Source organism: Entelurus aequoreus, linkage group LG08 (assembly GCF_033978785.1).
Source record: "Entelurus aequoreus isolate RoL-2023_Sb linkage group LG08, RoL_Eaeq_v1.1, whole genome shotgun sequence".
Classification (NCBI taxonomy): Eukaryota; Metazoa; Chordata; class Actinopteri; order Syngnathiformes; family Syngnathidae; genus Entelurus; species Entelurus aequoreus.
In genome coordinates, this window is record NC_084738.1 from 82745282 (window position 1) to 82757710 (window position 12429).

At 34.6% G+C, this 12429-nt stretch overlaps 1 protein-coding gene across 2 annotated transcripts in view; it reads right to left on the bottom strand.

The window, feature by feature from the left end:
- Positions 1-1396: 1396 nt before the first annotated feature.
- The window catches only part of exd3 (exonuclease 3'-5' domain containing 3), a 148912-nt gene continuing 137879 nt past the window's right edge, over positions 1397-12429 (bottom strand). For both annotated transcript variants that reach the window (XM_062057454.1, XM_062057453.1), the window contains 2 exons: positions 3705-3771; positions 1397-3633 (listed from right to left, as the gene is read on the bottom strand). In XM_062057454.1, the coding sequence (XP_061913438.1) occupies positions 3329-3633; positions 3705-3771 (372 nt within the window). In that variant the 3' untranslated portion in view covers positions 1397-3328. The remainder of the gene's footprint in view (positions 3634-3704; positions 3772-12429) is intronic.

A 12429-nucleotide genomic window follows, 5' to 3' on the forward strand; every position in this document is an offset into this window, starting at 1 on the left:
GACTTCTTTTTTGTTTGATCAGCCGTTTTACTGCCCTGTTACAGACACTGTTTGGAATTAATTAAGGTAGTGTTTTTCAACCACTGTGCTGTGGGAAATTATCTAAATTCACCTATTTGGGTTAAAAATATTGTTTGCAAACCAGTAATTATAGTCTGCAAATGATGTGTTGTTGTTGAGTGTCGGTGATGTCTAGAGCTCGGCAGAGTAACCGTGTAATAGTCTTCCATATCAGTAGGTGGCAGCTGGTAGCTAATTGCTTTGTAGATCAGCAGGAGGCAGTGTGCAGGTAAAAAGGTGTCTAATGCTTAAACCAAAAATAAACAAAAAGTGAGTGCCCCTAAGAAAAGGCATTGAAGCTTAGGGAAGGCTATGCAAAACGAAACTAAAACTGAACTGGCTACAAAGTAAACAAAAACAGAATGCTGGACGACAGCAAAGACTTACGTGGAGCAGAGGCGGCGTCCACAATGTACATCCGAACATGACATGACAGTCAACAATGTCCCCACAAAGAAGGATAAAAACAACTGAAATATTCTTCATTGCTAAAACAAAGTAGATGCGGGAAATATCGCTCAAAAGGAAGACACGAAACTGCTACAGGAAAATACCAAAAAAAGAGAGAAAGCCACCAAAATAGGAGCGCAAGACAAGAAGTAAAACACTACACACAGGAAAACAGCAAAAAAGTCCAAATAAGTCAGGGTGTGATGTGCCAGGTGGTGACAGTACACCTACTTTGAGACAAGAGCTATAGTGATGCATGCTTGGTTATGCTTTAAAGTCATATCCAACAATCGCGACAACGACTTTTTACTGTCAACTGAGTTTTGTTTTTTAATGATTTCTGCTGGTGCATTTATTCAACGCAAAAAATGCGCCTTGGCTCAAAAAAGGTTGTAAAACACTGAATTAAGGGTATGTAAATAAACTTTTACTAAATCTTTCTGTGTAAATAACAAATTTCACAACGTATATACTGGATCTGCGACTTATAGTCCGGTGCGGCTTATATATGGAATTCTTTTTTTCTTCTAAAATTGAGTGGGTGCGGCTTACATGCCGGTGCCTTCTATAGTCCGGAAAATACGGTAATCAGAAGTGCAAATAGGGGATATCATGGAAGCTTATATTATTGTTTACATTCGGAGCATTTGAAACCAAATTGGTGAGAATCCGACCTCGAAGGGCGCTACAGTCGAAATTCCGAGAAGGAACTCTGAAATCCCTTGGAACGCAGAATTAGAAAGACATGTGCATCTCTTAAGAGCTTCAAGCTGAGTCCTCTGCAGGATTCGGGAAAAGGGGAAAGGAAATGTGACGTCATTTGTTTGTCTTGTGTTGTGTTGGAGTTGCACCTGTGCAGCTTTTGTCTTTCCAGAACATGCACCCATTGAACTGTGCTGGTAAGTACAGCATACTTTTATTAACATACAGTATGTGTGCTTGAACATATTCTAAGAGATACCGTAATTAAGAGAAGAAAAACCCGCGGCCTTTGTGCAGCTTTCCCAAATAAAAGCGTAAAAGTGGATGGTGTCTTGTAGTCAGCCATCATTTTAAAACTGAGGCTGGGTTCACAAGTCTTGTCTAAAACGCACACTGGCAAACAATTCAAGCAGGCCGTCAACTGATAACAACTAAAAACCTTGGTCATTTCTGTTACTGGATCATTTCTGTTACTGGATCATTTCTGTTACTGGACAATTCTGTTACTAGATCATTTCTGTTACCGGGTCATTTCGTTACTGGATCATTCTGTTACTGGATCATTCTGTTACCGGATAAGTTCTGTCACTGGATCATTCTGTTACTGGATTACTGGATCATTTCTGTTACTGGATAATTTCTGTTACTGGATCATTCAGTTACTGGATCATTCCGTTACTGGATCATTTATGTTACTGAGTCATTTTTGTTACTGAATAATTTCTGTTACTGGATAATTTCTGTTACTCGACAATTTCTGTTACCGGATCATTCTGTTACTGGATCATTCTTTTACTGGATCATTCTGTTACTGGATCATTCTGTTACTGGATTACTGGATCATTTCTGTTACTGAATAATTTATGTTACTGGATCATTCTATTACTGGATCATTCTGTTACCGGATAAGTTCTGTTACTGGATCATTCTGTTACTGGATTACTGGATAATTTCTGTTACTGGATAATTTCTGTTACTGGATCATTCAGTTACTGGATCATTCCGTTACTGGATCATTTATGTTACTGAGTCATTTTTGTTACTGAATAATTTCTGTTACGGGATAATTTCTGTTACTCGACAATTTCTGCTACCGCATCATTCTGTTACTGGATCATTCTTTTACTGGATCATTCTGTTACTGGATTATTCTGTTACTGGATCATTCTGTTACCGGATCAGTTTTGTTACTGGATTATTATGTTACTGGATCATTCTGCTACTGGATCATTCTGTTACCGGATCAGTTCTGTTACTGAATCATTCTGTTACTGGATTTTTGGATCATTCTGTTACTGGAACATTCCGTTACTGGATAATTTCTGTTACTGAGTCATTTTTGTTACTGGGTCATTCTGTTACTGGATCATTTCTGTTACTGGATCATTCCGTTACTGGATCATTCCGTTACTGGATAATTTCTGTTACTGAGTCATTTTTGTTACTGGGTCATTCTGTTACTGGATCACTTCTGTTACTGGATCATTATGTTACTGGATCATTCCGTTACTGGATCATTCCGTTACTTGATAATTTCTGTTACTGGGTCATTCTGTTACTGGATCACTTCTGTTACTGGATCATTCCGTTACTTGATCATTTCTGTTACTGAGTCATTTTTGTTACTGGATAATTTCTGTTACTGGATCATTATGTTACTTGATCATTTCTGTTACTGAGTCATTTTTGTTACTGGATAATTTCTGTTACTGGATCATTATGTTACTGAATAATTTCTGTTACTGGATCATTATGTTACTGGATCATTTTGTTACTGGATCTTTCTGTTACTGGATCATTTTGTTACTGGATCACTTTGTTACTGGATCATTTCCGTTACTGGATCAATCTGTTCCTGGATCATTCTGTTACTGGATTATTCTGTTACTGGATCATTATGTTACTGGATCATTCTGTTACTGGATCATTCTGTTACTGGACCATTCTGTTACTGGATCATTCTGTTACTGGATAATTCTGTTACTGGACCATTCTGTTACTGGATCATTCTGTTACTGGATAATTCTGTTACTGGATCATTTTGTTACTGGATCAATCTCTTACTGGATAATTCTGTTACTGGATCATTCTGTTACTGGGTCCTTCTGTTACTGGATCATTCTGTTACGTGCAACACCTCCTGGAAGGTGGACAGAAGGCGTTTAAAGTGGGAGCCCTTCCAGAACACCTTGCCACATTGGGTGCACACGTAGTAGTGCGACACCTGGGGCATCAGGGGCAGGGGCAGGGTGTGCAGCTGTAGGGGCGCCCCCCCGGGGAAACTGAGCGTGACGGGGTCCAGCTCCGACAGGGAGGCCCAGCGGCACTGAGCGGCGTACCTGGGGAGCTCATGGCTGTCATCGAGTGGCTCCTCCTCGTCCTGCGGCGAGGCCAGGGAAGCGTCCTCCTCTTGCAGGAGTCCTACAAAAAAAGGCACATGGATGAAACCTTCGCCACGTTGTCATGCTGGCCTGGCACGGCGGTTGACCCACCTTTCTGCCTGAGCATCCTCATCATGTCTGGCTTGGGCACCACCGAGTACTCGTTACCGTTGCACGCCTGCACAAACACAACAAAAGTCCTTCAACTTCAGCGCCACGCATCGGAAGAAAAAGAGGTCTGCTTTTTACGTGGCGAAAGCCGCCAAGGCCCTGTTGACACTGCTCCATCTTCCTTGGCATTTTTGAGGCGTGCAGGAAGACGCACCGGCGGAGTCTCTTTCCCACGTCGCTGCTTGGGCGTGAAAGTGGCCACACAAAGATCAGAGTGTGTGCAGGAGAGCCTTTACGCCTCAGTTCACACGTCCTCTACGGTAGACGCGCCCCTCCACCACCACCCCCCACAGCAGGGCATTAGTGACCTCTGACCCACACACACACACACCGGTCTGTGAGCCATCCTGACAGCATGTGAGCGCTAAAAGCCTTGTCAACACACCTGAGCTCCACCCAGCAAACAGCATTCCACTTAGGAGCCCGCCTGTCAATCAAACTCACTGAAGTCAAAGCATTAGCGGAGCTCATGTCCAACGCTCTGCCTTAAAACGGTTAAAGGGCAAGTGCACCTTTTTTTTTTGTTGCATTTTAGGACAAAAACACACATTTTTCTGTTTTTTTTATTGCGTAAATAAACGCAAGCAAGAATAAGCTAACAATGGAGCCAATGAGTCGTTCTATTCCGCCTATAAAGCACTCTAAAAAAACCTCCATCAAGGTTTTATATACACGCTGTAAGTATATGTGTAGTATCTAGTAACATTCATAATAACATGTAATATTTACATATTTTCATAATTTTAACAATGGTGCCAATGAGAGTTGTTCTATTCCGACTATAAAGGGCTCTAAAAAACCATCAAGGTTTTATATACACGCTGTAAGTATATATGTAGTATCTAGTAACATTCATAATAACATGTAATATTTACATATTTTCATCATTTTAATAATGGAGCCAATGAGAGTCGTTCTATTCCGCCTATAAAGCCCTCTAAAAAAAACCTCCATCAAGCAGTAAGTATATATGTAATATCTAGTAACATTCATAATAACATGTAATATTTACATATTTTCATAATTTTAACAATGGTGCCAATGAGAGTTGTTCTATTCCGCCTATAAAGCGCTCTAAAAAACCATTGAGGTTTTATATACACGCTGTAAGTATATATGTAGTATCTAGTAACATTCATAATAACATGTAATATTTACATATTTTCATCATTTTAACAATGGAGCCAATGAGAGTCGTTCTATTCTGCCAATAAGGCGCTCTAAAAAACCTCCATCAAGGATTTATATACACGCTGTAAGTATATATGTAGTATCTAGTAACATTCATAATAACATGTAATATTTACATATTTTCATCATTTTAACAATGGAGCCAATGAGAGTTGTTCTATTCCGCCTATAGAGCGCTCTAAAAAACCTCCATCAAGGTTTTATATACACACTGTAAGTATATATGTAGTATCTAGTAACATCCATAGTAACATGTAATACTTACATATTTTCATCATTTTAACAATGGAGCCAATGAGAGTCGTTCTATTCCGCCGATAAAGCGCTCTAAAAAAAAAACTCCATCAAGGATTTATATACACGCTGTAAGTATATATGTAGTATCTAGTAACATTCATAATAACATGTAATATTTACATATTTTCATAATTTTAACAATGGAGCCAATGAGAGTTGTTCTATTCCGCCTATAAAGCGTTCTAAAAAACCTCTCTAAAAAACCTCCATCAAGGTTTTGTATACACGCTGTAAGTATATATGTAGTATCTAGTAACGTTCATAATAACATGTAATATTTACATATTTTCATAATTTTAACAATGGTGCCAATGAGTCGTTCTATTCCGCCGATAAAGCGCTCTAAAAAACCTCCATCAAGGTTTTATATACACGCTGTAAGTACATATGTAGTATCTAGTAACATTCATAATAACATGTAATATTTACATATTTTCATCATTTTAACAATGGAGTCAATGAGAGTCGTTCTATTCCGCCGATAAAGCGCTCTAAAAAACCTCCATCAAGGATTTATATACACGCTGTAAGTATATATGTAGTATCTAGTAACATTCATAATAACATGTAATATTTACATATTTTCATAATTTTAACAATGGTGCCAATGAGTCGTTCTATTCCGCCTATAAAGCACTCTAAAAAAACCTCCATCAAGGTTTTATATACACGCTGTAAGTATATATGTAGTATCTAGTAACATTCATAATAACATGTAATATTTACATATTTTCATAATTTTAACAATGGTGCCAATGAGAGTTGTTCTATTCCGCCTATAAAGCGCTCTAAAAAACCATTGAGGTTTTATATACACGCTGTAAGTATATATGTAGTATCTATTAACATTCATAATAACATGTAATATTTACATATTTTCATCATTTTAACAATGGAGCCAATGAGAGTCGTTCTATTCCGCCAATAAGGCGCTCTAAAAAAAACCTCCATCAAGGAGTAAGTATATATGTAGTATCTAGTAACATTCATAATAACATGTAATATTTACATATTTTCATCATTTTAACAATGGAGCCAATGAGAGTTGTTCTATTCCGCCTATAAAGCGCTCTAAAAAACCTCCATCAAGGTTTTATATACACGCTGTAAGTATATATGTAGTATCTAGTAACATTCATAGTAACATGTAATACTTACATATTTTCATCATTTTAACAATGGAGCCAATGAGAGTCGTTCTATTCCGCCGATAAAGCGCTCTAAAAAAAAAATCCATCAAGGATTTATATACACGCTGTAAGTATATATGTAGTATCTAGTAACATTCATAATAACATGTAATATTTACATATTTTCATCATTTTAACAATGGAGCCAATGAGAGTTGTTCTATTCCGCCTATAAAGCGTTCTAAAAAACCTCTCTAAAAAACCTCCATCAAGGTTTTGTATACACGCTGTAAGTATATATGTAGTATCTAGTAACGTTCATAATAACATGTAATATTTACATATTTTCATAATTTTAACAATGGTGCCAATGAGTCGTTCTATTCCGCCGATAAAGCGCTCTAAAAAACCTCCATCAAGGTTTTATATACACGCTGTAAGTATATATGTAGTATCTAGTAACATTCATAATAACATGTAATATTTACATATTTTCATCATTTTAACAATGGAGCCAATGAGAGTCGTTCTATTCCGCCAATAAGGCGCTCTAAAAAACCTCCATCAAGGATTTATATACACGCTGTAAGTATATATGTAGTATCTAGTAATATTCATAATAACATGTAATATTTACATATTTTCATCATTTTAACAATGGAGCCAATGAGAGTTGTTCTATTCCGCCTATAAAGCGCTCTAAAAAACCTCCATCAAGGTTTTATATACACGCTGTAAGTATATATGTAGTATCTAGTAACATTCATAGTAACATGTAATACTTACATATTTTCATCATTTTAACAATGGAGCCAATGAGAGTCGTTCTATTCCGCCTATAAAGCGCTCTAAAAAAAAACTCCATCAAGGATTTATATACACGCTGTAAGTATATATGTAGTATCTAGTAACATTCATAATAACATGTAATATTTACATATTTTCATCATTTTAACAATGGAGCCAATGAGAGTTGTTCTATTCCGCCTATAAAGCGTTCTAAAAAACCTCTCTAAAAAACCTCCATCAAGGTTTTGTATACACGCTGTAAGTATATATGTAGTATCTAGTAACGTTCATAATAACATGTAATATTTACATATTTTCATAATTTTAACAATGGTGCCAATGAGTCGTTCTATTCCGCCGATAAAGCGCTCTAAAAAACCTCCATCAAGGTTTTATATACACGCTGTAAGTATATATGTAGTATCTAGTAACATTCATAATAACATGTAATATTTACATATTTTCATCATTTTAACAATGGAGTCAATGAGAGTTGTTCTATTCCGCCGATAAAGCGCTCTAAAAAACCTCCATCAAGGATTTATATACACGCTGTAAGTATATATGTAGTATCTAGTAACATTCATAATAACATGTAATATTTACATATTTTCATCATTTTAACAATGGAGCCAATGAGAGTTGTTCTATTCCGCCTATAAAGCGCTCTAAAAAACCTCTCTAAAAAACCTCCATCAAGGTTTTATATACACGCTGTAAGTATATATGTAGTATCTAGTAACGTTCATAATAACATGTAATATTTACATATTTTCATAATTTTAACAATGGTGCCAATGAGAGTCGTTCTATTCCGCCTATAAAGCGCTCTAAAAAACCATTGAGGTTTTATATACACACTGTAAGTATATATGTAGTATCTAGTAACATTCATAATAACATGTAATATTTACATATTTTCATCATTTTAACAATGGAGTCAATGAGAGTCGTTCTATTCCGCCGATAAAGCGCTCTAAAAAACCTCCATCAAGGATTTATATACACGCTGTAAGTATATATGTAGTATCTAATAACATTCATAATAACATGTAATATTTACATATTTTCATCATTTTAAGTGTATTCATTTCACCACGTTCACTTTCCCTTCAACAACAACAAGACTACTAATCATGACAGACTTGATGAGAGACAACAAAGACTAGTTTGGGACAAATGATGATCCAGAAACTTCTATTTTTGAGCCTGAATATAAGGAGGATGCTCTACAGGTTTTAGAAGCTGTGTGCTAAACAGATGCAGCTTTAGTCAAACACTCAGCATCATGTAGCAATATTGTTAAGTGCTAAACAAGATATACAAACATAATAAAACAATCACTTACTGTACAATGTCTGCTCTCACTGGGATAAAGACTGATGGGATACTTGTTAATATTCAGGCAACGACATGAAAATGGAGTACTGTTGGCGCTTTTTGGATGTTTTTGGGGGGTTTTATGTGCAAAATAGTGTACTCTTTTTATATGTATTGTTAGCCACCTCTTACTTGCCATATTTTACGAGTTAGAATTCATTAAAAAAACCGTGTTCTTGTCTTACCTCGATATTTGATTCTGAGGCGTATAACTACCAAATTAGGTTAAAAAAAAAACAGAGAATGCTAATGTTAACATGCTAACACTTAACATGTGTTAACAATATCGCTAATACTTGTTAATATTCAGGTAACGACATGTGAATGGAGTATTGTTGGCACTTTTTGGATGTTTTTGGGGGTTTTATGTGCAAAATAGTGTACTCTTTTTATATGCATTGTTAGCCACCTCTTACTTGCCATATTTTACGAGTTAGAATTCATAACCAAAAACATGTGTTCTTGTCTTACCTTAGGATTGAGGGCAAATTTACAAAAAATTAAGAAAGAAAAACTCGATATTTGATTCTGATGCGTATAACTACCAAATTAGGTTAAAAAAAACAGAGAATGCTAATGTTAACATGCTAACACTTAACATGTGTTACCGATATCACTAATACTTGTTAATAATCAGGTCACAACATATAAATGGAGTATTATTGGCACTTTTTGGATGTTTTTGGGGGGTTTTATGTGCAAAATAGTGTACTCTTTTTATATGTATTGTTAGCCACCTCTTACTTGCCATATTTTACGAGTTAGAATTCATAAACAAAAACATGTGTTATTGTCTTACCTTAGGATTGTGGGCAAATTTACAAAAAATTAAGAAAGAAAAACTCGATATTTGATTCTGAGGTGTATAACTACCAAATTAGGTTAAAAAAAAAAAATCGACAATGCTAACACTTAACATGCGTTAACAATATCACTAATACTTGTTAATAATCACAAATGTGAATGTTGGCACTTTTTGGATGTTTTTAGGGGGTTTATGTGCAGAATAGTGTACTATTTTTAAATGTATTGTTAGCCACCTCTTACTTGCCATATTTTACGAGTTAGAATTCATTAAAAACAAAATGTGTTCTTGTCTTACCTTAGCATTGTGAATTATAGGCAAATTTACAAAAAATTAAGAAAGAAAAACTCGATATTTGATTCTGAGGCGTATAACTACCAAATTAGGTTAAAAAAAACAGAGAATGCTAATGTTAACATGCTAACACTTAACATGTGTTAACAATATCGCTAATACTTGTTAATATTCAGGTAATGACATGTGAATAGAGTATTGTTGGCACTTTTTGGATGTTTTTTGGGGGTTTTATGTGCAAAATAGTGTACTCTTTTTATATGTATTGTTAGCCACCTCTTACTTGCCATATTTTACGAGTTAGAATGCATTAAAAAAAAGAGTGTTTTTGTCTTACTTCAGGATTGTGAATTATAGGCAAATTTACAAAAATTAAGAAAGAAAAACTCGATATTTGATTCTGAGGCGTGTAACTACCAAATTAGTTAAAAAAAAACCCAGAGAATGCTAATGTTAACATGCTAACACTTAACATGTGCTAACAATATCGCTAATACTTGTTAATATTCAGGTAACGACATGTGAATGGAGTATTGTTGGCACTTTTTGGATGTTTTTGGGGGTTTTATGTGCAAAATAGTGTACTCTTTTTATATGTATTGTTAGCCACCTCTTACTTGCCATATTTTACGAGTTAGAATGCATTAAAAAAAAGAGTGTTTTTGTCTTACTTCAGGATTGTGAATTATAGGCAAATTTACAAAAAATTAAGAAAGAAAAACTCGATATTTGATTCTGAGGCGTGTAACTACCAAATTAGGTTAAAAAAAAACCCAGAGAATGCTAATGTTAACATGCTAACACTTAACATGTGCTAACAATATCGCTAATACTTGTTAATATTCAGGTAACGACATGTGAATGGAGTATTGTTGGCACTTTTTGGATGTTTTTGGGGGTTTTATGTGGAAAATAGTGTACTCTTTTTATATGTATTGTTAGCCACCTCTTACTTGCCATATTTTACGAGTTAGAATTCATAACCAAAAACATGTGTTCTTGTCTTACCTTAGGATTGAGGGCAAATTCACAAAAAATTAAGAAAGAAAAACTCGATATTTGATTCTGATGCGTATAACTACCAAATTAGGTTAAAAAAAAACAGAGAATGCTAATGTTAACATGCTAACACTTAACATGTGTTACCGATATCACTAATACTTGTTAATAATCAGGTCACAACATATAAATGGAGTATTATTGGCACTTTTTGGATGTTTTTGGGGGGTTTTATGTGCAAAATAGTGTACTCTTTTTATATGTATTGTTAGCCACCTCTTACTTGCCATATTTTACGAGTTAGAATTCATAAACAAAAACATGTGTTATTGTCTTACCTTAGGATTGTGGGCAAATTTACAAAAAATTAAGAAAGAAAAACTCGATATTTGATTCTGAGGTGTATAACTACCAAATTAGGTTAAAAAAAAAATCGACAATGCTAACACTTAACATGCGTTAACAATATCACTAATACTTGTTAATAATCACAAAATGTGAATGTTGGCACTTTTTGGATGTTTTTAGGGGGTTTTATGTGCAGAATAGTGTACTATTTTTAAATGTATTGTTAGCCACCTCTTACTTGCCATATTTTACGAGTTAGAATTCATTAAAAACAAAATGTGTTCTTGTCTTACCTTAGCATTGTGAATTATAGGCAAATTTACAAAAAATTAAGAAAGAAAAACTCGATATTTGATTCTGAGGCGTATAACTACCAAATTAGGTTAAAAAAAAACTGAGAATGCTAATGTTAACATGCTAACACTTAACATGTGTTAACAATATCGCTAATACTTGTTAATATTCAGGTAATGACATGTGAATGGAGTATTGTTGGCGCTTTTTGGATGTTTTTGGGGGGTTTTATGTGCAAAATAGTGTACTCTTTTTATATGTATTGTTAGCCACCTCTTACTTGCCATATTTTACGAGTTAGAATGCATTAAAAAAAAGAGTGTTTTTGTCTTACTTCAGGATTGTGAATTATAGGCAAATTTACAAAAAATTAAGAAAGAAAAACTCGATATTTGATTCTGAGGCGTATAACTACCAAATTAGGTTAAAAAAAACCCCAGAGAATGCTAATGTTAACATGTGTTAACAATATCGCTAATACTTGTTAATATTCAGGTAATGACATGTGAATGGAGTATTGTTGGCGCTTTTTGAATGTTTTTGGGGGTTTTATGTGCAAAATAGTGTACTCTTTTTATATGTATTGTTGGCCACCTCTTACTTGCCATATTTTACGAGTTAGAATTCCTAAACAAAAACATGTGTTCTTGTCTTACCTTAGGATTGTGGGCAAATTTACAAAAAATTAAGAAAAAAAAACTCGATATTTGATTCTGAGGTGTATAACTACCAAATTAGGTTAAAAAAAAAAAAAGGACAACGCTAACACTCAACATGCGTTAACAATATGACTAATACTTGTTAATAATCACAACCATGTGAATGTTGGCACTTTTTGGATGTTTTTGGGGGTTTTATGTGCAAAATAGTGTACTATTTTTAAATGTATTGTTAACCACCTCTTACTTGCCATATTTTACGAGTTAGAATGCATTAAAAAAAAACGTGTTCTTGTCTTACCTTAGCATTGTGAATTATAGGCAAATTTACAAAAAATTAAAAAAGAAAAACTCGATATTTGATTCTGAGGCGTATAACTACCAAATTAGGTTAAAAAAAAACCCAGAGAATGCTAATGTTAACATGCTAACACTTAACATGTGTTAACAATATCGCTAATACTTGTTAATATTCAGAT